Source organism: Hyla sarda, chromosome 2 (genome assembly GCF_029499605.1).
Source record: "Hyla sarda isolate aHylSar1 chromosome 2, aHylSar1.hap1, whole genome shotgun sequence".
NCBI classification, from domain to species: Eukaryota; Metazoa; Chordata; class Amphibia; order Anura; family Hylidae; genus Hyla; species Hyla sarda.
Window position 1 is genome coordinate 37,429,740 of NC_079190.1, and position 27,452 is coordinate 37,457,191.

A 27,452-nucleotide genomic window follows, 5' to 3' on the forward strand; every position below is an offset into this window, starting at 1 on the left:
TGCAGGAGTAGGCGAAGGCACTTTAGTTGGTGCCCGCTGATTAGGCCAAATCTCCTCGACCACAGGAGTAGGCCTGGGCACATCTGTAGATGACTGGACTGTCGGAAATGAGGGATGGGGCTTCCCTGGTAGGGGAAGAAGGTGCTCCCTCACATACTGGATTAATCTGGATTCATTGTCAAACAACCACTTAGGTAATGGTGGTGACCGGGAATGTACAGCAGACTACTGGACCTGGGGGGTTTGCCCTGGGCTAGGGGTAGAAGGAGGGGTAGAGAAAGCGGCCTCAGCCGGGGTACTCACTTCTGACTCCTCGGTGTGGATTTCGGTCCAGAAACCCCAGGTCTGGTGGTGAGGGGATAGCCTCACCGGTGACGATCTTCTTGAAGATCTTGGCGTACCCTCCACCGGGGTTGCTGACCAGTCTCCATTATCCTTGGGCAGCGGGACTTGGTAGCAGGCCTCCTTGGCCCGATGGAGGTCCTCTGGAGATGGTCAGCTAACTTTTGAAACATGTGCGCCGCGGCGACTCTCTGGGCCTCCGGCACCATTTTGGGACTCTCCGACCTCGTGCTTGCCTGTTCCGCCATGTTGCTCCACTTGCTGATTTCTGGTAAACTCAGAGGATCCGGCGGCAATGCTCCTTTTATGCAGAGCTTCAGGAAAATGGCAGGCCACAAGGGGCGGATCTTTACAGTTCCACTTCAGCATCGACACAGCAACATGGTTTCTACACCCAAGGGCTTACCAGCATGGGACATTTTTGAGCACTTCTCCGGCACATCTTTAACCCTTGCAGGTACAGGCAACACTTTGTAACACAACATAGCTTCAGACCTGATCTTGCACGTGGTTGACACAGTACTTGAACACTTCACAATGGCTGACAACAGTCTTTTCTTTACCATCTCCCTCTATTTCACAAGTGCCTCTTGTAAAACACTTTTCACTGGTCCCGTACACTTTCTGGTGCAAATTTTATTCGCATCGGCATGCGATTTTCTGACAATACAGGACACAGTTCAGACTGGGGGAGGACCTGTCGCATAAGGCAAACACCCGTATCCTGTTCGTAGGTCGCCAAAAGTTGTGGTATGGGGTGTGATGCAGGGCAGATGGAATTACCCTAGGGGCAGATAGCATTAACTCCTTGTATTCATGGCGCCAGGGCGTGGTTTATCCTCAATACCACCCGAAGGTATACCGCTGGATCCTGGGCTAGGCACGGGGGCAATAATGACTCCGATGCCAAATTACGGACAATGGTAGCTTTACTGAGTGACAGACGGAATAGTCTGTACAGTGTAGCCAGGGCCACGGAGGTGACCAGTGACTTCAGAGACCTTAAGGGCTTGCTGGGACTTGCAGTAGATATGGACAATTTAGTGCAGGCCACGCTGACTTGACTATAGATGACAGTGACAGACTTGACTTGACTAGAGACAGACTAAGCTGTGACTGTAGTTACTTGTAGACTTGTAGACTTGTGGCTGCAGATTTGACTTGTGACTGACAATGCTGTGACTGTAGTTACTTGTAACTTGTGGCTGCAGACTTGACTTGAGGCTCCTATGACTCCAGACACACTCTTAGGCTTGACTGCACCTCAGCAAAGACTCAGGAACTAAGAGAGAGAAGAGACTCCTCCCAGGCCTTTTATGGGGGAGACTCTGGTGGGGTCCCATTGGTCACCCTTAAGTCACCTGGTCACTGATACCTCCTGGGTAACAATCACATGACAACTCACATAACAACTGGTGATCACATGTTAACCTTTCTTAAAGATACAACATTCTTATATACATAACATAGGGGATAATATACAATTACAGTAGAACAGATGCAGGGGGGGGGCAGGGGACACTTCAGGGAGGCTGGGTACTGGGTAACTCCCATACTGGGCCACCACAGATATGAGATAGATAGATAGATAGATAGATAGATAGATAGATAGATAGATATGAGATAGATAGATAGATAGATAGGTAGATAGGAGATAGATAGATTGAAAAAAAAGATTTTTTTGACTTGAGACAGAAATGCAGTAGGTTTAAACATCCGAATATCACTGGTAGTGAAGTGAATGCCCGATCTGAGCTCGTCCATGACCGCGATCGCATTACCAAACCCGCCAACAAAGGAGGGGCAATCATGGTCATGGACAGAGCTCAGGGAAGTGGAAAGACAGCTTAATGATGTATCTGTATATCAGTGTGTAACACAAGATCCTAATCACTCTATAGATTCAAAGTGTGGTTGATACAGGCTTTAGGGCAGGACTGATAAATGATGAAACAAAAAAATTTCTGATTGTACTTTTTCCAGTCTCTCTAATTTTATATTTTGCCCGAAAATACATAAAAGTTTAACTGATCCACCGGGACGCCCAATTGTTTTGGGACGTAATTCCATCACCTCACATATTTCAATAGTCTTGGATAGGGTCTTGAGACCCTTTGTAATGAATACTAAGTCCTACATTAAATATACATCAGACTTCTTGGATAAAATAGCGGATGTTACAATTCCTAATGGAGCAATGATAGCATTGTTTTATGTTGTCAGCCTCTACACCTCCATCCAACATGATGGAGGTGTGGAGGTGGAGACTTAAAGCCTGTAGAAAGCCTCCTTTATTCTCGACAGTATTAAATTCCTTGCTACCCTGATGAGGTTAGTGCTAGAAAACAATTACTTCACAATTAAATGACAAGTTTTTTATGCAAAAACGGGGCACCGCGATGGGTAGCAACGTAGCACCAACTTATGCAAACATTTTTATGGCGCATTTAGAGGAGACGTTCGTCTATGTGTCCCACCACTTCAGGAATGTCCTGCGGTGGTGGAGATACATGGACGACGTCTTCCTCATCTGGCAGGGAGCCATGTCTGAGCTACTATGTTTTCAGAATTTTTTGAATAATATGGATCCTGACATCAGTTTTACACTAACATACTCCACAGAGACTGTCAACTTTTTGGATGTGGCAGCAACCATTAGTGACGGTAAACTAACTATGGATCTCTACACTAAGGCTAAGGACTGCAACATGTTGTTGCAGTTCAGGAGTTGTCACCCTAGATCTATGGTTAACTCCTTGCCCTACAGTCAGATGCTGAGGGCAAGGAGGATAACCGACACTGAACACAAACTTGAAGTCGCCCTTGATAAAAGAACTTTGTAAAAAGAGGTTATCCAAGTGATTTGGTTAGGAGACATCAAGAAAGAGTGAGGGTAAGTGATGGAGCAGTGGATAGGAGGAATAAAACTAGGAATACAGACCGGATATCGTTTGTAACTACATACAATGATGCATCTGAATCTATTCGTCGGATAATTAGAAAACAATGGCACATTGTAAAGAACTGTCATAACATGCCTGATTTTGCATCCCCCCCTTATGTCTTATAGATGAGCATTGAATCTAAAAGATACATTTTTCAAAGCGTACATTTCTTGTAATACTGGTGGTACCCAAAGACACCTGACCCTGGCAAACAAAGGTAGTTTCCCATGTCGGTCTTGTGTGAATTGTTCACTGATGTGTAAAGGGCAATCATTTGTTCATCCCCTGACACATCAGTCATTTCCAATAAGTTATTACCTCACATGCAATACTTCATATGTTATTTACATTCTTTGGTGCCCATGTGGTCTCCCATATGTTGGAGAGACCACGTGGGACCTAAAGACACGTTTAAACCAACATATATACAGCATTTGGAAAAAGAAGCTCGATTTACCCGCATCTAGTCATTTTGCAGAATGTGGACATGGTGAGAAAATCCAGCTCAACTCAAGTTTTTTCAATTTTGCCTGTCTGTCCCCACCTCGTTTCAGCTGTGGGACATGGTCAACAATCATAAACTTAAGGTCCTTAAGTTTATGGTTGTTGACCATATCCCACAACTGAAACGAGATGGGGACAGACAGGCAAAATTGAAAAAACTTGAGTTGAGCTGGATTTTCAAGTTTAGGAGCCTGAAGCCATATGGGCTTAATGTTGAATTTAAGACACCACACAGGGTTGTAACACAGTAAATTTTCTAAATATAACCTTGACTTTGGATAGTATGGGGTTATAACATGACAATGCTTTTTAAATATGAACTGGATTCTGATATGCTGGTATTGTTATTTGTGTACAATTTTGGAAACTACTAATTGTTTTTTCTTTTCTGCTTTATTCTAGATACATCAATTCTATACTATTGAGGAGGCTATAGTTGGCCATTGAGTGTATGCTTTATGAGAATGTTCATAGTCCCGGTATACATGTGTATCATAAATGACTTTGTGGACCCGGAGGGTCCTTTATGGTGGGCTTGTCGTTGGGCTGTTAGCACACCCTTCTTCATCTATTTGGTGAGGGTACTGTGCTGACGTGCCCAGAGTGCAGCCCATGGTTGCGGTAAAACGTGACCATGGTCTGCGCTGACATAATACCCGAACAAGTAAGAATGTGGATGATTAATCTGAATGCCATGGGGACTTATGATGTATACTATTTCCATTGTGTGCCTATGGTACACTCACCCAGTTCATATGCCCTAATATTCTATCAAGTGTATGAGTATCTTTTCAGCGGCACTAGGTTGCAGCTGTTTATACTAGTGGCGATGATGTGGTTTTGCATTAGCATGATATGGTACTGCGTGCCCAATACAAATATAGCAGAGAGAGCTTACACAGTGGGACTGCGGCGGTGTAGTAGTAAGCAGTGCGGTTACCCAGCCCGTTCCGCTGCATGCTTTCGGAGCTAGGTGCGCATGCGCTATGTGAATTCATACCACACTAGCATGGCTATGGCGGCCTCTATTGTTTACATGATCTGGTGAGTGGCTTCTCCTGTACATGATTACTTTAATGTTTTTAACACTCACAGGTGTTTGTATGTGAACATTATTTGCAATTTTAACAAGTTTGTATACTTTATACACTGTATTCATACTGTTTGCATTATGTATATGATAAGCACTTTATTATGCACTTAATTGTGCAATAACATGATTTGTAATGATTTTTTATGGATTTATATTCACAATTGAATGTAATTATTTCACTTTGGTATCTGATTGACACCCCTATATATGTGTGGTAGTCACAACAAAGTACACTGCTCGAGAAAGATCAGGAAGAGCTGGTTAAAACGTCTCTTTTGTAAGACACTTTTATATAGAATAAACTCACTTTGTTTATATATTGCTGCAGAGTGCTTCCTTGTTAGATAGATAGATAGAAGGAAAGGAAAGCAGCACTCCCAAAGATAAGGTGCGTGGGTGCCTCCTGTTGTAAACCTTGGTAAGAGGTCCAATAAGTGTATATCCAAAAAAGAAGCAGGGGCACTCCCGTTGATTCAGTGCAAAGTGATGTCTTTTATTCACTCCACCGTGAGCTACGTTTTGACAGCCTCTCGCTGTCTTTGTCAAGCAACAAATGGTTATTCACAGTGGGTTTTTATAGTCACGCAGGACCGCCCATCAATAAAGCATGATTGACATGTAAACAAAACGAAATCGTGGTGGTGCACAGTGATCAAGCAAAAGAAATATGTTATACAACAATGTATATACAGGCGTGAGCAATAGTCCATCCATGTATTGCAGTAAAATCATTGTTATATGGAGTACAGTGCATTAAAAGTCTCTCTTTAACATTTCACCCACCCCAGTACTGGCAAACAGTACGCCATCAAACAATACTTGACCTGTACAACCCCTTACGTGGTCTACGTCCTCCAGTGCCCTTGCAATCTCCTCTATGTTGGGGAAACTACCTTGGAAGCAAAGGTAAGGATAACCCAACATAGATACACGATAAGGAATGGTAAGCTTGATTTACCAGTCCCCAAACACTTTGCAGAACACAACCACACTGAGAAAGATCTTAAATTCACTCTAGTCGATCATGTCCCCATTCTCAAACGGGAGGGCAATCGAACAGCCAAACTCAAAAGGAAGGAACTATGGTGGATATATGAATTGAACTCTCTGAAACCAGCAGGGCTCAATGTTGAATTTATTGTAACTTATGATATTTGCAACGAGCGATAAATCCAGGTTGTAGCATCTTTGTGTGTCATCCCTAAAACGTGTAGGATTGGTATGTTTATTTATTTCCATTATTATTTCTCACTGTCACCCCCACATGGCACATTTTTTGTACTAACTACCTTCTCTCTCTCTCTCTCTTTTTGCATCCACAGAAGTGGGCCCACGGTCTCTCACTCATTTCCCTCGTTCCTACTGGCAGACATGGCATCATACAGGGGGCACCCGCCTTTCCCATCCGCAACATCAGTATTACACTGGACATCACAACAGTCTCCCTAACCACTCTCTACCTCACGTCTTCGCTCCAATTCTGGCACTTATCCAGTGACGGGTAGCTCTAGGACGACCCAGGCTGGCTACCTATGGTGACTGACCAGGGACAACTCCACCCAGGACTACACAGGAGTGCTCCGGTACCCGGGACTCCGTGTGCGGTCCCCGAGCAAGAAATACCTACCAGGAGATTGCCACATCATTGCCAAAACCTTTTCCCTTCTTAAATATGGCGTCCGATCTCCCCGACAGCCGCATGAGCATGCGCAGGGAGTGACGCCAGTGGTTGCCTTAGAGACTTCGCACGTGACCGTCCACGCTGGTTTGTTGTTACTCGTCACTTCCGGCTCTCCCACGAGTTCGTCTCGCAAGTCGGGGAAAGGCGCGTGATGCCCGCCGCTCGCACAGGAAGCCATCTGCTGGGTGAGTGACCGGATCCTCCGCCCACTTTTGCTAAAGAGAGACTTTTAATGCACTGTACTCCATATAACAATGATTTTACTGCAATACATGGATGGACTATTGCTCACGCCTGTATATACATTGTTGTATAACATATTTCTTTTGCTTGATCACTGTGCACCACCACGATTTTGTTTTGTTTACATGTCAATCATGCTTTATTGATGGGCGGTCCTGCGTGACTATAAAAACCCACTGTGAATAACCATTTGTTGCTTGACAAAGACAGCAAGAGGCTGTCGAAACGTAGCGCACGGTGGAGTGAATAAAAGACATCACTTTGCACTGAATCAACGGGAGTGCCCCTGCTTCTTTTTTAGATAGATAGATAGATATGAGATAGATAGATATGAAATAGATAGATATGTGGTGTCCCGGCACCGTATTTCATGCTGTGCCTTGGTGGGGGGTCCCCAAAGTCAGAGTCCCTAGGACTGTGGGGGTCCGCTTCCCTAGTTAGCCCCTAGTCACCCCTTAGTAAGTTAATATTTATAAAAATTATCATTGTAAATATGTATATTTCATTACTCACTTGTTTGTAATGACTCACTTGTTTGGCCTCGCAGGACCTCGCTACTCAGAACTCTATGGTATGTTGAAGGACCATAGGTGGTTCTTGTGTCACGTGTTCACCCACAATGCCGTGTAACGGTGAGTGACAGTTGTTATGGACCAATCCAAAACGGCTCAGCCCCTGCCCATATAAGGGAGCTGCGGCCATTGATCGCTCTCTTGGGTTGCTGTCACTGAATGAGGTAGGACCTCCGCAACTTACAAGTACGTTAACTAGGCCAAAGCGGTTATATATCTACAATTCCCCGCTACTATCCGCAAGATCACTGGACCTAAACGCACCCCTAAATACAGCGGATCTATGCAAAAGAATCTTTCCAAAGCTAAATTGAGCTTATCTGATCTCAACCAACTGTCAATCGCTGCTCAACTACAAATAGACTCTGTTATCTGGACTGTTATTGCTATTGCCTGCTACAGAAAATCTTCAGTAAAAGTTCAAGTTTTCAGTTAAACAGTGGTTGTGGACAATCCATTTATTACGCATTCACCTATTGCTCTTGGGAAGGGTGGCGATAGGCCCAGCACCATTACAGTATTTAACCCTCTCCCTGGCGTCACGAGTGACAAGGGTTAACAGCACCCTTTATAATTCAGAACCGCAACACCCCAACTACCCTACAACCCCCGAGGCGTACCACAGATAGATAGATATTAGATAAATAGATAGATAGATATTAGATAGAGAGATAGTAGAAGGATGACCGCATCACACCAGAGTGTTGAAAAAATTAAAAAGTGACTTTATTCCATGAACAGGCAAGTGCAGTAGCACTGGTGTGCTGTGGTCCTCCTTCTACTAGCTGTGGCCATTGGGACTCGAGACCGGGGTCCCCAGTGACTTGCACCCAATATACCTACACCTTTTTTGGAAGTGCTGCTCTAACTCCATTTTTGTCTAGATAGATAGATATCAGATAGATAGCCTCATGTAGCTATAGGTTTGGAACAATTTGGCGGTGCTTTTTATTTTTCCGACCACTGGGTGGAAGTCACAGATCACTTTTGTATACTGGTTGTGTTTCTACTACAGATGCCATAACAGCAGAAGTACAAAACAGTATAAAACAATATAAAAGTAAAAAGCACATGTAAAACATAGCCAACTAACCAACACCCATCTCGCAGGCCCCGTGGGGATCCTAGTGGGACACTGCACTGACATTTGGCCCCTCTTAGGCTGGGTCCACACTATGTTTTGTCCCATACGGGAGCGCATACGGCAGGGGGAGCTAAAAGCTCGCGCTCCCGTATGTCACCGTATGCGCTCCCGTATGTCATTCACTTCAATGAGCCGACCGGAGTGAAACGTTCGGTCCGGTCGGCTCATTTTTGCGCCGTATGCGCTTTTACAACCGGACCTAAAACTGTGGTCAACCACGGTTTTAGGTCCGGTTGTAAAAGCGCATACGGCGCAAAAATGAGCCGACCGGACCGAACGTTTCACTCTGGTCGGCTCATTGAAGTGAATGACATACGGGAGCGCATACGGTCACATACGGGAGCGCGAGCTTTTAGCTCCCCCCTGCCGTATGCGCTCCCGTATGGGAGAAAACGTAGTGTGGACCCAGCCTTACATGTTAGGCACTTTAGTGTAGGGCACCGTGGACACGTCAGCCATTCACCCAGAACTATCCCAAAAGTTTTGGATTTGGGCGAATCTGAATTTGTGGGAAAACCCTGAACTCAATTGATTTGATCTGATTAGTCATCTCTAATTATTAATTCTTTAATTCTAACTTTGGTTGTCTGTAAATTCTGTCAATATTTCTTAGTTAATATTTCTAGTTAAATTTGTGATTCCTTAATGGTTGAGCTATATTTGGAGTGGTCCCTTTGTCTCCAGAAAACATGATTTCCCCATCACCAAATCACTAAGCTCCATCTGACAAACACAACTCTTTGTCATCTGTGTATACATTTATCGTCACCACCAGGTCCGCCCTCAGGACTTCTGACGCTCTAATGTCAAGTTATAGATGGACATTGGGGACAGAGTTTCAGCTCATCTGAGTCTGAGCCATATTTACATCTATTCCAGTCAATCCCCCTGTGATCCCAGACTCCGCTGTGATGAGGGTCTCACATAGACCGAGCTGCCTTTGTTGTGTAATTTGCTGTATTATAATAGACGTCCTTTCATGCACGGCTGCAGGTTTCTCATAATCAGCTCTCGGGCAGCTGTCACGTACAGGTCCCTCTATGTGCGCAGACAGAATACAACCCCGATTATCCTGCCCGACAGCTGAACGCCTATGTGCGCTGCCCTCTCATCTCCCATGCAGCAGCGATCTGTACTTGGCTTCAGATAAGCTGTAAGTAGTAAAATATTTACATTGCCGAGATTGTGCTTAAGGCTTTTTGTGAAACCACAATATTCATTAATTCATATATTGGTTTTATACGACCACCAAGTGTTTCGTTTGCTCCCTTTGTTGCCCACGGCTTATTGAATGCTTCTTAGAAGAAGGGAAACAAAGAAGGAATTTACTGGGGTTATATGAGAGCAGCATAAATACTTCTGCTTTCTTTCAGAAACAGTGCCATACTTGTCCATAGGCTGTGTCTGGTATTGCATCTCAGTGGGTCCCTAACCTAACACTGGCGTATCACCAGGCGGCAACCACTGCCTCTGAGACACCAAGCCCAAAGGGAAATGACCCAGTGGCCAGGCAGCCCCACTGCTGCCCGACCAAGCCCCCAGCAGGGAGCACATGGTAGGTGTTCACACTGGTGTGGTGCTCTGTGGCGGCCATTGTTGCTGTGATGCTTTGTCTGTGGGGTGGGTTGGCCCAGAGCCGGGGGCTTGGTCGGGCAGTGGGGCTTCCCTGTCTACTGGGTCATTCCCCCTGTGGGCTTGGTGTCGCGGAGGCAGTGGTCACCGCCCAGCACTACACCATTGTTTGGTTAGAGACCCACTCTGAATAGATGGCTTTGACGTGGCGAGTGGGCTTGTAATTTTTTATCAAAATGTATATGAACAACCTGTTAGTTTTTGAAATGATGCTGAGAAGCGAGTAGATCATAATACAAATGGTGGATGTGCGGCTGTGTTTCTGCCTCTCTCTCTTTTTTTTATTTTTTTATTTGCATCTCAGGATAACTTACTCTAAAGGGGTAGTCTGGAGGAAAGCATTTTTTAATAAATCAATTGGTGCCAGAAACTTATACAGATTTGTAAATTACATATATATTAATCCTTCCAGTACTTATCAGCTGCTGTATGCTCCAGAGAAAGTTGCGTGGTTCTTTCCAGTCTGACCACAGTGCTCTCTGCTGCCACCTCTGTCCGTGTCAGAAACTGTCCAGAGTAGAAGCAAATCCCCATAGCAAACCTCTCCTGCTCTGGACAGATCCCGACATGGACAGAGGTGGCAGCAGAGAGCACTGTGGTCAGACTGGAAAAAGCTACACAACTTCCTCTGAAGCATACAGCACCTTAAAAGTACTGGAAGGATTAGGATTTTTAAGTAGAAGTAATTTACAAATCTGTATAACTTTCTGGCACTAGTTAATTAGAAGACATTAATTCTTGGGCTTACCCTTTAATAATGCTTACTCTATGCCTAAGGTACAAATGGGAATTACCACAAAGTGAGAATGGCGTAATTACTCCTATAGGCACATTTCTAGTCTGTACCAGACTCTTCCTCTGGCATGTGCAACATCATCTGTTGGTGGTCCCCCATACACACCAACAAGTTGACTGGTCCCACTGAAATGAGTATGCCGGGGGGGGGGGGGGGGATGGGGGGTTAAGGGATAATTTCAGATGTTAATGAAAAGATTCCTGCTGTTCTGATATAAAGTCTTTTTTAAATTCAAGCAACCATTTTAATTTTAAAGCAGTGGATTGAAATAAAATGAGCAGGCTATGAGGTTTAGTCACGGTGCAGTGTTCCCATAGAACCGCACTGATAGGCTGAGATAGATTGAGACAAGCCAATCAGGGAATAGTTACCATGCCTGCGTCTCGCTGATGGGCCAATTCCATAAAAACCTTGTCATAAAATAAAAGACTCCTGTCTGCACTCATTTCTTTATTTTAAACCACAATAGAAATAATAGATTTACATTCACTTACTGTAAATTTACCATCCACATCTGCTGGAAGTCTGTTCCAAGCATCTACTACTATTTTGTTAAAATATATTGTAACAAAATCCTAGTAAACACACTGCAAGGGTGCATTCACACCACGTTTTGCACATACGGGTCCTGGGTCCGGCGGGGGGAGGGGCAAACCGGGCACTCCCGTACCCCGGCCGGATCAGTCAGTGACTCCATTTACTTTAATGATCTGATCGGAGTCAAACGGTGACTATACTACGATTTTAGGACCGGTCAGGAAACAGCATACGGGTCAAAACTGAGTCGACCGGAGTCACCGTTTGACTCTGGTCAGATCATTAAAGTAAATGGAGTCACGGGCTGATCCGGCCGGGGTACGGGAGTGCCCGGTTTTCCCCTCCCCCCGCCGTATCCGGCACCAGTATGTACAAAACGCGGTGTGAATGCTGCCTAATACAATGAAGAAGGCTCTGGACTCCTAAAGGATTCATTATTGGCAGGGGGAGGGGAGATTTGCAGCTTTTTTTTTTTTATCAACTGGTGCCAGAAAGTTAAACAGATTTGTAAATTACTTCTATTTAAAAATCTTAATTCTTCCAGTACTTATCAGCTACTGTATGTTCCAGAGGAGGTTCTTTTATTTTTTAAATTCCTTTCTGTCTGACCACAGTGCTCTCTGCTGACATCTCTGTACATGTCAGGAACTGTCTAGAGTAGGAGAAAATCCCCATAGCAAACCTATCCTGCTCCGGACAGTTCCTAAAATTGACAGAAGTGTCAGCAGAGAAGGTAGGCTGCCACAAAGCAGGTGGTCTCCCCCTGGCACGTTTGGCTCCAGACTTTCCACTTCTGCCACCATGCTGACTGCCAACCATGCTACCACCTTGCTGGCTCAGCTGCTGCCTCACGTCAACCTGCAACCCTCTTCTCCTGATGATGATGAAGCCCCTTCTGCACCCGGCTCCCAAGTGCGATCGGCTTCATCATCATCGAGTTCTATCATCCTCACTAGATAGTGGAGCTGAACCCACAGCATAAGATACTTCTGTGGGGTAGGGAACAGCATAGGACAGAGGCAATGGGAGGACAGGGACTGCTCCCGGGCCATGCCAACTGAGGTTTGTGTCTGAGGAACCCACCGACTGTTGACTGGGGGTGTCAGATGTCACTTGTCATGAAGTGGATGACCGCATTAAACAGTCGATGACGGCAGATGGGTTGCTGGTCGAGACACGACCGCTAGCTGATACCTGGAGCTCAGGCCTCTCGCTGCGACTGCTGCTGCCACTTGCCTAATCTGCTGCGTCCTCTGCCTGATGAATTTAGGTCTTTGACACTCCTCTGTGCATGTCCTGGCACTTCTCTGCCTGACATATTTAGTGTGTATATGAGGGGAGTACAATACGCTCCACTACGCTTAAAACAGTATTTGTCTACAACACCAGTAGATGTGTAGTTTTGGCTGGCCTTTCACAGTATCTAGGCCCTTAAGAGTTTAACAGGAATACATTTAGATGTACGTATGTGGTATGCACTTATGAGATGAGTACAATGCGCTCCAGTTCGTTTAAAACAATATTTGTCTACAAAACCAGCAGGTGTGTACTTATGGCTGTGCTTTTACAGTATCTAGGCCCCTAAGACTTTAACAGGAACAAAATGTTACACCACTTAGATGCATGTATGTGGTATGCACTTATGATGGGAGTACAATGTGCTCCAGTATGCTTAAAATAGTATTTGTCTACAACACCAGCAGGTGTGTACTTTTGGCTGGCCTTTTACAGTATCTAGACCCTTAAGACTTTAACAGGAATAAAATGGTACACCACTTAGATGTATGTATGTGGTATGCACTTATGAGGGGAGTACAATGTGTTCCAGTACGCTTAAACAGTATTTGTCTACACCACCAGCAAGTGTGTACTTTTGCCTGGCCTTTCACAGTAACTAGGCCCTTGAGACTTCAACAGGAACAAAATGGTACACCACTTAGATGTTTGCACAGGTTACATTTAATAGAGGACAATACGCTGTTAGTGCTCTGCTCACCCTAACTGGCTGGCACTCTATCTCTCAATCTCACTCCCTTCCCTGTCACTGCTTCTAGGCTGGATTTGGGCTTGAGGTGAATTGCTGCTGTAAAAAAGCTTTTCTGTGCAACACACTGCTCTCTGTCCCTCTCTCTCTGTAATAGCATGTTGATTTGAGTGGCCGCAAGATGGTTGTCGATTATATAGGGCTGTGACATCACAGGGGTGAGTGGCTGCTGAGAGGCTGCATGCGATTCAGGGTCATCCCGCCTACCCTTGTTCCCGCCTTCCCAGGATTCCTTGCCCCATATCCTCATATGTGGATCCGCCATTTTAGATGCCCTGGAGCCTGGACCGCACTAAATGGAGTTTAATGAAGCGAATCACGCGATCGTATCGCGCCGATATTCACATTCGTTGCAAATTACATTTTTCATTGCCGTAATGCAATTTTCATGATTTGTGCAACCAACTAATATGTACAGATTCTTGCCTAAATCTAAATTTTCTCACCTAAATCTGGGCCTCTTCTCTCCAAAGGACCATTAGGAGCGGCATGCTCAGTCTCTATAGCAGTGTTTGCCAACCAGGGTGCCTCCAGCTGTTGCAAAACTACAACTACAACCAAGGAAGTTGTAGTTTTACAACAGCTGGAGGCACCCTGGTTGGAAAACACTGCTCTATGGCAAGCTTGTCATGATATTGTGTCCAGAGCAAAATAGAGATCTGCATGGATACATCTGTAGATCATACATTGACTATAACTCAACAGATGGCGATAGATAGCATAGGAATAAAGTTCATCTTAAAATAAGAATTTTAATCATGATGGGGAAAAATTGGGAATTAACTAAAGATATGTCCAAAAAAATATTTGAATATGGATAATCATTGGGCTCAGGATAGTTATTGTACTATTGACGGGTTAATATCAGTATTGATCGGAGTTGTCCTTGAATAATGGACATCCTGGTGGCTGCTTGTAACCTTGTTTAATACAAATCTCTGTCTTAGCGCTATAAATTGTGTCTTTTTCAATACCCTCATTACAATAACTGCACGAGCCTGCTGCAAACATTTGTATTCATCACGTCTCAGATACTCATTTATACTGTGCAGCCGCCAGCCTGCCAACAGACAAAGGCTGCTGTCAGAAATCATCATCTCTATAGCTGTGTGGATGTGATTTCATTGACTTTCCAATGGGAAATTATTAATTTGCCAGATTGAAACAATTTGCTAGATTTGATACATTTTAAACAATGAAGCATATACCTTGGACTCAATGGTGAATGAGCGTCCTTGGTAGTGCTATTGGGGGCTCCAACTCCAGTACACCCCATTCCTTTTCCCTGTAGAGGCTGTAAAGTTTTGCAGGAATTCCCCTACCAGCAGATTAACCAACAATTTTGCAGATAAAAAAAGGATGAGTGTACACAAGCTTTCCTGATGTGTCTCATACGGTTGTGTAGTGTCCCAGTACAACTCTTCCAGTGGTATACCACTCTGCCATGTAATATATACATCAGGGACTACCCAGCAAAATCTGCATCTCCCCAGTGGGTACCACAGTTGCACACAATGTACACACAAAAAACAGTTGTACAAACATATTGCAGCACATGGAGTAACGACACTGTATACAGCTCATGTGCATACAACTTGGACCTTGTATGAAGCTGTACAAGTATATCCATGCCTCCAATTTTTAAATAGGGTTGCAGAAACTCCATTCACTTGTATTGGGTATGGATTCTCCTTGAGTCCACCCCATTCCTTTTCCCTGTAGGGGCTGCAAAGTTTTGCGGAATTCCCCTACCACCATTTAAACCAACATTTTTGCAGATAAGGAAATTATGCGTTTACGCACGCTTTCCTGATGTTTCTCATACGGTTGTGTAGTGTCCCAGTACAACTGTTCCAGTGGTATACCACTCTGCCATGTGACATGTACATCACGCTTGCTTCATGTCCATATTCCGCAAGTATTGAGATTACAGTGTTCTTAATGAACACAAACTATATCTTTATTGTGCATTCTTCATCATCTATTGAGCAAGTAGGCTGGCAGGCTCCAGTACTGTGGAGGCTATTTTACATTGTATTGTTGTGTATTGAGGACGGGTGTCTTTAGGTGAGGGGGTTCATGGCCCCTCTCCTAGGTTGTGCACTGGCTCTTTTGAGTCAGTTTTTTAGATGTTTTTAACCCCTTTTGTACTGAGTAATGTGTGTGCAACATATTGTTCTGCTGTTTAATATTTTTTGAGGATAATAAAAATTCTTTGAATATAAAAATTTTTTTTTTGGTGTGCTACTAATTGCAGTGAGTTTCTTTTTTTCTCCTCTTTTACATGTACATCAGGGACTACCCAGCAAAATCCGCATCTCCCCAGTGGCTACCACAGTTGCACACAATGTACACACAAAAAACTGTTGTACAAACCTATTGCGGCACATGGAGGAACGACACTGTATACATCTTATGTGCATACAACTTGGACCATGTATGAAGCTGTACAAGTATATCCATGCCTAAAATTTTTGAGTAGGTTTGCAGAAACTCCATTCACTTAGGCCCCTTTCACACTACAAAATTACTCCGTTTTAAAGATCCGTCTGAAAATCGTCTGTAAAACGTCAGTTGCAAAATCCCATTATAGTCTATGGGATTTTTACATTATCCTTTTTAACCTATTATAGCCCGTTATTAATAACGGACATTATTTTGTAAAGAAAGATGGTAACGGGAGAAATAGTGCATGCATAGGATTTTGTACTGCCGTTTTACAGCCGATTTTCAGACAGAACTTTGAACGGATCATTAAAACGGGGTAATTTTGTAGCGTGAAAGAAGCCTTATATTGGGGAAGTCAATTTAAAAACTTGAACTTGTAAAGTCCTAATACAGCTGCATGCATGAAGATATCTGCAAATAAGTATTTGTACTTGTTGTACAAAAAGAAAATGTCATTGTGTTCCTGCTGGAATTAAATTCTCAGCTATATAATAGGAGAAAAAAAACTTTAAAAAAAAATCAAAGGAGCCTAAAACATGTAAACTTCTGAGGCTGGAACTTTGGTTCACATAGAAAGAACATTATCAAAGGGCTCAGTGTGACCCCAGCAAGCCCACATCCATTTTCCTTTTGTTAAAAATAAAAAAAGATAAAATCTAAACAGGATCAAATTGTAAAAAAAAAAAAAAAAAAAAAGAAAGAAGAAAGTGAAACCCATGAATGTGAACACAAGTGTCCCTGATTCTAATTACACCGCAGAGAACAAATACAGCTGATCCAACGTCATGGGCTCTCCAAGCCAACGTCTCATTTCCTACGACCAACGCTGGTTCAAAGTTCAATGCGGAGATAAGTCAAGTAATTATGCTCATTGTGGGGAGATGGTAAAGATGGTAGAGATAAGAATGGACTAGGATTAAAGAGAACCCATCTGTACTTGTAATTGAGAATGTTATATGGGGAGGATGAAAAAGCACCAAGACGTGAATGTTTTCCAAGGTCTTCTCAGTAATACAGAGGATTGTGAGATATAGCAGGGCTGGAGATGGCGCAATGGGTGATGATAAAAATTATAAATAAGTGGACGAATAGACAGAGGAGTCCATAGAAGAGAGGGGCCCTTGATATGATGGTTGATTTTGCCACCCATTATAGTGGTATTTTTTTTGTTTCCCCAATACCCTAGTTCCTACAGCTCTGTAGAAGTCCTGCATCATCTCAAGATACCAAGTAGAAAGGGAATAGATAAGCTAACACTGCCCCCTTTCTCCAAAGCATCCTCATGGCGCGCCTTTCTGGCATGTACACTAGCGGCAGGGGACATTCAAATTTGCGATATTTCACAAATATATTGACGATTATTCGTCCTATGTTCGCGAAATTCGCATATTGGCATAAAAATTTGCATGTGAAAAACAAACAAACAAAAAAAAGAATATTCCTCATTAAGAATCTATAGCACTATATTCTAAATATTTGCAAAATCGCGAAGTGCCGATATTCGCGATAAAAATTTGCATTACAAATATTCGTGCTCAACACTAATGTACACCCTTGCCAAAAAACATTAATAGCTAAAGTAAATTTAAAGCAGCACTCCATTTTTTTTTATTTTTTTTGCCACCACCCGACAGTACTAGGCATAAGCTAACTAACCACACTTGCAATTACTTTACCGGTGGCTTTTTTTCCAAAATAGGATCCCCATTGGTCTGACTGTTACATCATGTCACCGTACTTTCAGCATACACTGCCTAATGTCAATCCCAGTGAAAGTGACTTCCTGTGTACACAGTAGATGACGATTATCTATGTTTACTAAGGTATAGACTGCTATAATCAATGTCAGTGTCTAGTTATTTTCTTCCAGTCGGCAAAATGGAAAAAAACTCAAGTTTCTTATGGTACTTCAACATCAAGTCAACTGCATATCAATTTATGTCACATCTGGCAGGGAAGGAGTGCAGCCCTGTTCTCACCCACTCCCTCTGACCCTGCCTACTTGCCTATCTGCCCTAAACAGCGGATCGACAACCATGGTGATGGTCCCTTCCTAAGTAAGTGATGGAAGTCACCGTCAACAAAATAAAATACAAAACAGACCAAGGTCGGGAAAACTTCAGGAAGCACACAAACTAACAGAAATGATACTAAACACACATACACAATAAGTCAAAGTCCAAGCCTAGTCTGTATCAGGAAATGTCAAAGTACAGAATCGCTAAATCAGGAGGAGAGTCAGAAAGCCAATCCAAAAGTCACAAATACCGGAAGGTCAGGAATACTGGTAATAAACGTTAGTTACTGGCGCAAGCTCTTTCACAGGCGAGGTCTGAAAGCAAATTGCAGGTTTAAATAGGCAGCACACAGGTGAACTAACAAGGTCAGTTGACCAGCCCAGAGCTAGGCATAGCCACAGCATCCAGATAAACAAACACTCTCAGAAATGTTTAACCCATCGGGTTCTTACAATTAATTTATTGGTAAAACTAATACACCCTTATACAGTGCCTCCTGCTGGTGAAAAGCTTTTCTCATCAGGGGCAAAAAATTACACGTGTCCACCTTTAATTTGAATAAAGAGACACTCATTACAAAACAACTTCCCTCCATGTGATAGCTTATGTGATCCCTAACATATTTGTAACTCACTTAATTTACAAAAAAAATGCTCTAACATTGAGGCCACTAGATGTCTTATTTCCCTGCAATCTGCTGTCTGCTGCCTGTTTTCAGGGGAAATCTGTCTCTAGTAACAGCTGGATCAGGACAAATTACAGGAAGTGGGGGTGGGGTTTACTATGTGCTCTCAGCAGGAGAGAGGGAGAGAGCCTGAGAAAGCCTGAGCTATGTACTAAGCAAGCTGAGCAAGTCTGCCTGCTGAAGATTTTCCACACTGTAACTTAAATGTAAATCAAGGCTTCCCTCATCTCTCACCATTTATACAGCTATAAGCAGCTGTCCCTTTTGTAACTGCCAGTGTACCAACTGCTGTATATTCACAGTGCTGTAGTTTGATCTCCCCCCTCTCTTTAGCTTCTTAGCAGCAGTAACAGTAGAAGCTTAGTGCTTAGTGTAACCCTTTCCTTTCTGTCATGCTGCTTCTGTGGTTTCTTTTCTTTCTGCTCACAAAGCACCTTGCTATACTAGTGCATCAGTAACCCCTTCTCCCTCCACATGCCATCTAGTACTGTACTATGTATATCATTAGCTCAGCACAGCACTGCGCCAGACTGTTCAATCCAGTGTATTTTTATAAACAATATGTCATGGCACAGCAGAGAGAAATGTGTGTTGTGCTGTGAATGGCCAGAGAAGTAAGGGAAAGGAAGCCCATTTATGTGTATTACCAGCAAATAGCCCACTTTCTCCAGCCCTAACTATGTCATAGCAGAGCAGGAAGAATAAGCGCTTCTGAAGAGTATTTGCTGTCATCAAAAGTCAGGGAAATTAATTCCAGGTGTGACAGTCACATTTCCGAGCGGTCGTAGTGCCACCAAAACAAGCAAATGTGTGAAATGTGCACCCATGTTTTCCTGGCGGACATTGGGCACATTTTATGCTAAGTAACATAGAATTACAGAAATCGCTGGATTATAGTGACTGCTTTAAAAACTTGTGCAACAAGGGACCATGATTTTTGTCCAGAACAGTTTCATTTTTTTGTTTTTTTATCACATTTCTATTGAACCACAATTCAAAAGCAATGTCTGATGCTTATCAGGTAGTTTTTAGTCATTTTGTATTCGTTATTACTTTTGTAAGTTTCAAGCAATTTTTGGAGCACTGTGGGTTTTTTCTCGCTTTAACAGAAGGGTACCAGCAATTGTGTCCATGTCTGTAAATAACAAAATAGTGTTGATCTAAGCAAGTTTCAAAGTGATTGGTTGTGTGATTGCGCCAACATTTTGGAAAAATTCAAAAAAAAAGTTGGATCACTGACCCTTTTGTGTCCCTACTGTGTTGATCCAAAGGAAGGCACCAAAAAAAAAAAAAAAGGGTAAAAACAATAAGAAGTTCAACCCAATGGTGAAAGTAGTTTAAATTGTTGAAGTTTCTCCTGGCACCCAACCAGCCCCAGATACCCATGACCCACCACCACTCCTAGCTACATGACACTAACATGGTACAACATAAAAAAAAAAAAGATAACAAAAAAAACTAATATTTTTTTAGAAATCCCCTGGTATTCTGTACCTTGTTCATCTCTGAGTCCTCCTGTAAACCTTTTGAGTGGCAGGAAAATATTCTAGGGAGGAATGACTTTATTTTCAGCGCAATGTAAACAAATGATTTAGGACTTGGCACCAAGTTGAATGGCACTGGAAGGGTCCTTCCTTCCTCAAAGTACGAAAACCAAAGTTTGGCCCTGGCAAATTTCCACTCCACATCTGAGTCATCCTGAGGAAACAAAAAAGAAAAAAAAACATATGAACATGAAATTAAGTTAGATAATTACTATAAAACTAGTGATAAAACAGCGATCAAAACAATAAAAATGTGTTATCATTACAAATCCTTAAATAATAATTAAGAAGATAGACGGAATCTGATTTGTTGCCTTAGCCAACATCACTGTTGCACTGTATGAACACACATATGGGACACTTAGTACAATCGGTACATTGGTCTGGGTATGTTCACACATCATTTTGCAAGCCATCATTTTACTGTTCAAAAAAAAATAAGTTTCGTTTTTTTGTTGTTTGTTTTTTAATTTGACAAAATTGCAACTTCAATTTTAAAAGTTTTTGCTTTTGGGACTTTTTTTGTTGGGCAATTTTTTTATTTTATTTATGCAGCAGTTTTTTCAGCTGTATTTTAGTCATTTTGGGGGAGATCAAAACCTGTGCAGAGGAAATGTTGCCCAGTTGCCCATAGCAACCAATCAGATTGCTTCTTTAATTTTTAACAAGGCCTCTGCAAAATGAAAGAAGCGAATTCATTCGTTGCTATGGGCATTTGGTCAACTTTCCTCTGCACAGGTTTTGATAAATCTTCCAATATGCTACCCAAAAACTGTCAATTTTTTCATTTGGGATACAAATGGGCAAGAATGTGTGCCAAAATATGGTAAAAAAATTGGCTGTATTTTGGGTTGTAAATCGCCAAAATAAAGGCCCCCAACACTTAAAGGGGTACTCCGCCCCTAGACATCTTATCCCCTATCCAAAGGATAGGGGATAAGATGTCATATCGCCGAGGTCCCACTGCTGGGGAGCCCCGGGATCCCCGCTGCGGCACTGCGCTATCATTACAGCACAGAGCGAGTTCGCTCTTCACGTAATGACGGGCAATACAGGGGCCGGAGCATCGTTACGTCACAGTTCCGCCCCTCGTGACATCACGGCCCGCCCCTTTCAATGCAAGTCTATGGGAGGGGGCGTGACGGTCATCACGCCCCCTGCCATAGACTTGCATTAAGGGGACGGGCCGTGATGTCATGAGGGGCGGGGCCATGACGTCACACTGCTCTGTCCCCTGTATCGCCCGTCATTACGCACAGAGCGAACTCGCTCTGTGCTGTAATGATAGCGCAGTGCCGCAGCAGGGATCTTGGGGATCCCCAGCAGCGGGACCGCGGCCATCTGACATCTTATCCCCTATCCTTTGGATAGGGGATAAGATGTCTAGGGGCGGAGTACCCCTTTTAAGAAGTAGTCCAGTGCTGAAAAAACTTATCCTTATCCTTAGGATAGGGGATACGTTTCGGATCGCGGGGTGTCTGACCACTGGGGGCCCCCACGATCTCCTGTATGGGGCCCTGGCTTGCTGGCCAGATAGCGGGTGTCGACCACTGCATGAAGCGGCGGCTGAAACGCCCCCTCAATACTCTGCTATGGCAGAGCCGGCGATTGCAGAAGGCAGCTCTCCGGCTCTGCCATAGAGTTGTATTGAGGGGGTGTATCAGCCGCCGCTTCATGTGGTGGTCAACATGCCCCCTTCCCACTGGCTGCCGGAGCCCCGTACGTGAGATTGCGGGGGGCCCCAGCGGTCGGACCCCCCGAGATCTGAAACTCATCCCCTATCCTTAGGTTAGGGGATAAGTTTTTCAGTACTGGATATCTCCTTTAACTTTACACCTGTAGAAAAAACATTTGTACAATGTATCCTTGCAATGTAAGGGGTTTTGCAGCCCCTTACATTGTATGAATGAGATCCCTGTTGTGTTTTGGAGGGCAGTGAGCTTCTTATTTTAATGTTCCTCAGATTTGGGAGTAGTCTGTAGCACAGCAGGGAAGGATCTAGGAATTTTATTTTCAGATGGTCAGATGGTCATCCATTCGTAGTTTACAACATCTAAGGAATGTGATCCAGAGATTTGTGGGGATCACGTCTCTGGGACATAACATCAGTTCAGAGACAATAAAACTCTCCCTTTCCTGTCTGGTCCCCCTCCTGTCTGGTTCACGGACAGGGGTCCAGGCTTGTGCAAGCTTTCCTATCTGTACTGGCATCCTCCTGTTCCCCTCGTCGAGGAATGACATCAGGGCATTACTCGTGACTGGCCCCAAGTCCCAGCAGCCACTGCTTACTGTCTTAAAGTGGCCGTGGTACTGGCTGCCACTTAAGATCAGGCAGCAGGCCACTTTAAGGACAGTGACCAGGGGCCACTGCAGGAAAAACAGGACAAAATCATAAAAGACCGGACAGCCCCTAAATAATAAAAAAAAACTTGACTGTCCAGTTAAAAAAAGGTCATGTGGTCAGCAAAGGAGCTGCATTACTTTTTTTTTTGGCAGCGAGGAAGTACTGTTTAGCTCCTAAATAGTTATCTATTACAGAACTAGGACTAGGCTCAAAGATTGTGGGCTCTTTGTTAGACTACCGATTGAGCAGGTATGTCTCCATGGAAGTTTATGTGCCATTTATGTGCCTTTTAAAGAATGCTGACAGCAAACATGGCTTTAAAAAGAAAAGAACTTCAAACAGCTTGACATCTGTTCTAATTCTAAAACTAAATTTAAAAATGTTTATTTTTTGTGTTCTGGCTGTGGCGTCTGTGCATGGTTTTGATGCTTTCCTTTGATAAAGGTTGTATTTACTGTTTGACACCGAGCAGACTCTGTTTATGAGGCACATCCACTTCCACCTCTTCATCTTCGTACATTCCTGGCACCATTCATAGTGTTACCATTACAGTGTGGTGTTCTATTATCTGTTGCTTCTTATTGATGCTTGTTACTTTGTATCGTTGTTTTCATCCAGACGCTGATGGAGCCGCAACGATCGGGAACGACTTCAATGAGCGATTGGTTAAATGTCCCTGGCGTTAATTCACAGAAGAGAGGTGATTTCTCAGACGTTATGTGTATGTTATGGAGCGGCACCAATTATTTTTAGTTCATTTGAGGAGGGAGCGGAGACCGTCTGGTGCGGCAGAAAGTATAATGATGTGATCATTGTGTGTCATTCACCGCATTGGGGATTGGTTAATAATCCCCAAAGTGTTTGTTACATGGCATGTATCTGTCACTTCTCTGGCTGGAGAAGTCAGGAAATTGGAGGTTTACTCATATATACTGTGTATATATATATATATATATATATATATATATATATATATATATATATTATACGCAGCCTGGGAAGACAAGAATGTCAGACTGGGAATCTGGGAACGAATGTATCTCTAATAATGTCAAGTAAGAAGAGTTAGGGAAATGTTCTAAGGTCCCTAATCCCCCTGGGAATTATATACAAACTATCTCTTTCTGAACAGCTATGTAAAAGCGTAAATGACTTCTGCACCTGAAATTTAAAAAAAACGATCGTTTTGAGCATACAGCTCCAATGCAGATCTGTGGCCCCATTTTTAACCTCTTCATGACCCCTTGAATATCGATTTGTGGTTTATGTTTTTTTTTCCTCCTCACATTCTAACTTTTTTATTTTTCTACTGGAAATAAGTTGTACTTTTCTCATATGTTTTAAGAAGCCAGAAAAAAAATTATAGGTAGGGCAAAAAAAAAAAAATAGGAATATATGGAATTGCGCAATATTGTGGGACAATATTTTTTTCTGAGTTCCCAATATGGTAAAACTAAAATGCTTACTTTATTCTATGGGTCAGTACGATTTCAATGATACCAAACCTTTGTGCAATTGTATTACATTGATCTATGTTATCAGCGCTTGATTGCTAGGGCCTGTCTCAGGCAGGCTTTAACAATCGCCGAGCCATGGAAGAAGCCGAGGGCCAGGTAAGGTCCAAGGCTTCCCCAGCAACCCACTGGCACCCTACAACTACATCTCGGGGGTGCTGATGGGACCACTAGACACCAAAGATTACTGGCATTTAATGTTTAAATGCAGCAGATTTCTATTCAGCACATAGCTGCCAGTAATGACTGTCATCAGAGATCGCTTTGATGTCTGTCATTACCGGCAGAAGTCTGCTGCTGATAGACGACTCAACTCATGGGCCCTCACCATATTCTCTTTCACCCGACCCTTGATGTGATCATCAGTCTTGATTGCAAATCACAGTTAAAAATGTGTAGAAAAAGCAGTAAACATAGCAGTAAACCCATGTGAACAAAGCCTACACACTCAAATCCTCATAAAACACCTCAGTTGTCATAATCGGTCAAATCACTTTTGCCTCATGAAAATATTTCTCTAAAAAAATGCACTTTAAATAAGAAAATGCATTAAACAGCATGTAATGTGAACTGACCTCAACCCATCGAGTCTAATCAGTTTACCTAGGTGAGCTGCACCAGCGAGAGATAAACAGCTAAAATGATCAAACACCTGATCCTCAGCTAGAGGATTAATGGGAAATGTGTGCTTGATTACAGAACCCACATGATTGTACATGCGCAAGCCCATAATTGAGCCTATCCCATACCTGCCACAACAGCTAAAACAAGTAAACACAAGGCATACACAAGAACCTCCTAGAATGAGACCCATGCAGCGCTTACCTCGATCTCTTGGAAGGAGCTGTTGATCATGGCAATGAGCATGTTTAATAGGACAATTACCATAGTGACATTGTACACCCCATACAATACATAGCCAATATTTTCTATAAATTTGTGTCCATAGTTGATGACGACCGACTTCACCTCAGAAAGTCCAAATATGGCCCAGAACAAAGTCTTAAAACTTTCTTCAACTCTTAAAAGAACAAAAAGAAGAAGAAGACAAAAAAGAAAATCTTAATCCGCTTGTAACCTCACCGTAGAAAATCAGAAATGTTCATCTGTTAAAATTATCATTTTTTTCTGGGCTGTGGTTACATGTACCCTGGTGCCCGCCAAGGGGTTTTGTATTACATTATCCAGAGATCGCTTCATGAGCTTTGTAGAGATATCTGACCACATCCCGCTACAGAAATCAAAGTAGAGTAGTGTAGTTTATTGAACAGATGTAGCAAATGTAGATGGAGTTTGTCTTAATCTTTGGAGCCATAGTCTGTGCGCATTGTGATAACAATGAGTCAAAGGGCAAAAATAGCGCACATACAGAATAAAAAATATGGCATTTTTTAATTTATTTTTTATTTTTATTAATAATAATAATAATTATTATTATTATTATTATCAAAACTTTGTACAACCACTCTAAGCATCTTTCTAATATACCCTATATTTGAGATCCTCATCTTTAAAGGGGTAAAGGGGTATCCAAAGGATAGGGGGATAAGATGTCTGATCGCGGGGGTCCCACCGCTGGGGACCCTCACGATCTCAGCTGTGGCACCCCAGACATCCAGTGCATGGAGCAGATGATTGGTGATGCAGGGCGGAGACTCGTGATGTCACGGTCATGCCCCGCTTGTGATGTCACGGCCAAGCCCCCTCAATGCAAGTCTATGGGAGGGGGCATGACAGCCGTCATGCCCCCTCCCATAGACTTGCATTGAGGGGGTGTGGACATAAGGCCACAAGCCCCCAGCACTCCGAACACCCAAAACAAATGCCGGGTGCAGCAGGGAGATCGTGGGGGTCCACAGCGGCGGGACCCCCGCAATCAGACATCTTATCCACTATCCTTTCGATAAGGGATAAGATGTCTAACGGCAGAGTACCCCTTTAACAAAATCATCTATGCTACATAGGGCTAATTCTGACACTTACAAGTAGAGAAAGCAGTTCAGTACTGTTCCGGGCGCCATAGCAGTCAAATTACAAACCTCTACGCCCAATGGGACCCAAGATAATGAGGGGGGTAGCTATTGATTCCTCTAACATTGTCTGACAAGAGCTAATGGTGACATGACCTAATAAACGCACTTTATAACAAGTAAGATAAACCCTTACGTGGTGAAGGCGTCATTTTGCTTGGCTCCAAGATAATAGGAATAGAGGTTAAACATTCCGATCATGAAGGCCACAAACACCATAATGAAGATCACCATGAACTTGAAGATGTCCTTCACTGTCCGTCCCAGTGATATCTGTAAGGGCCCGAAGCTTTCATTGGCTGGTAGAATATAGGCGATCCGAGAGAAGCTCAAAACAACAGCAATGGCGTAGAGGCCCTCGGAGATGATTTGGGGATCCGACGGCAGCCATTTTATTCTGGCTAGGAGAAAGAATGACAAGAACGAGTCACATCATGTATGATCAAAAGCCATAGAGGAGAACTGCACAAGATCAGATCGTACGGTCATCTTCACTAATATGTACATCGAGCTTTATAGCAATGTGTATGTCTATAGTCAAACTGTATTTTCATTGTTCTTTACAGACTGGTGAAGGGCATCTGCCCGGAACGTTGCTACTTCATGTAAACAGCACATTGGTTTATCTTCACATCATGGAGCAATAAATCGCACTTTTCACTATGATTGTAAATGGTGTCGTAATTGTATTGTGTGTATGGATACAAAAACTGAACAATCATCCAGGGACTTCATTTACCAAAATGGGTTCCCGAGGACCGGATCGGAAATATAACTATATGGTATTGTTATGTGGGTGCTTACTACTTATACGGAGGTAGTATTTCAGCCCTGTATGTTGTGAATCATGAGTGGTAAGTACTGAGTGGCTGTATCTGTTAGTATTCTATGGGGGTAAATTAGCACTATAGGTCAGTATTAATGGGGTACCCCACTGCCCCAGCGTTTGAAACATTTTGTTCTGAACGCTGGGTGCGGGCTGCGGGGATCGTGACGCACGCCACCCTCACTCAATGCAAGTCTATGGGAGGGGGCATGGCAGTCACCACGCCCCCTCCCATAGACTTGCATTGAGGGGGTGTGGAGTGAAGTCACAAGGGGCGTTGCCGTGACGTTACGATCACCGCAGCCCACACCCAGCATTGGAAACAAAATGTTTGAAAACTGGGGCAGTGGAGTACCCCTTTAAAGGAGTACTCCAGAATAGGAAAATTGGCCTCCATACTGCCAGCAGTAAAAAAATAAAGAGGTACATACCTTCCTTTGCTCCCCCGGTGCCTCTGGTAACCCGCTCCGGTCTCTGCCGCGATCCTCTTCCTGGTTGCCGGTGGTCGGC

General features: G+C 43.4%; 1 protein-coding gene and 1 long non-coding RNA gene across 7 annotated transcripts in view; one reads left to right on the plus strand and one right to left on the minus strand.

Annotated features, from left to right (window-relative positions):
• Nucleotides 1-27,452, minus strand: part of TRPC6 (transient receptor potential cation channel subfamily C member 6) — a 227,461-nt gene that overhangs the window by 26,128 nt on the left and 173,881 nt on the right. For all 6 annotated transcript variants that reach the window (XM_056561538.1, XM_056561536.1, XM_056561533.1 and 3 more), the window contains exons 7-9: nucleotides 26,253-26,517; nucleotides 24,912-25,107; nucleotides 20,179-20,382 (exon numbers count right to left, since the gene is read on the minus strand). In XM_056561538.1, coding sequence (XP_056417513.1) covers nucleotides 20,179-20,382; nucleotides 24,912-25,107; nucleotides 26,253-26,517 — 665 coding nt within the window. The remainder of the gene's footprint in view (nucleotides 1-20,178; nucleotides 20,383-24,911; nucleotides 25,108-26,252; nucleotides 26,518-27,452) is intronic.
• Nucleotides 9,546-26,765, plus strand: LOC130358377 (uncharacterized). The gene is made up of 3 exons (XR_008889497.1): nucleotides 9,546-9,677; nucleotides 23,191-23,272; nucleotides 26,683-26,765. It is a non-coding gene; the product is annotated as an uncharacterized LOC130358377 (long non-coding RNA).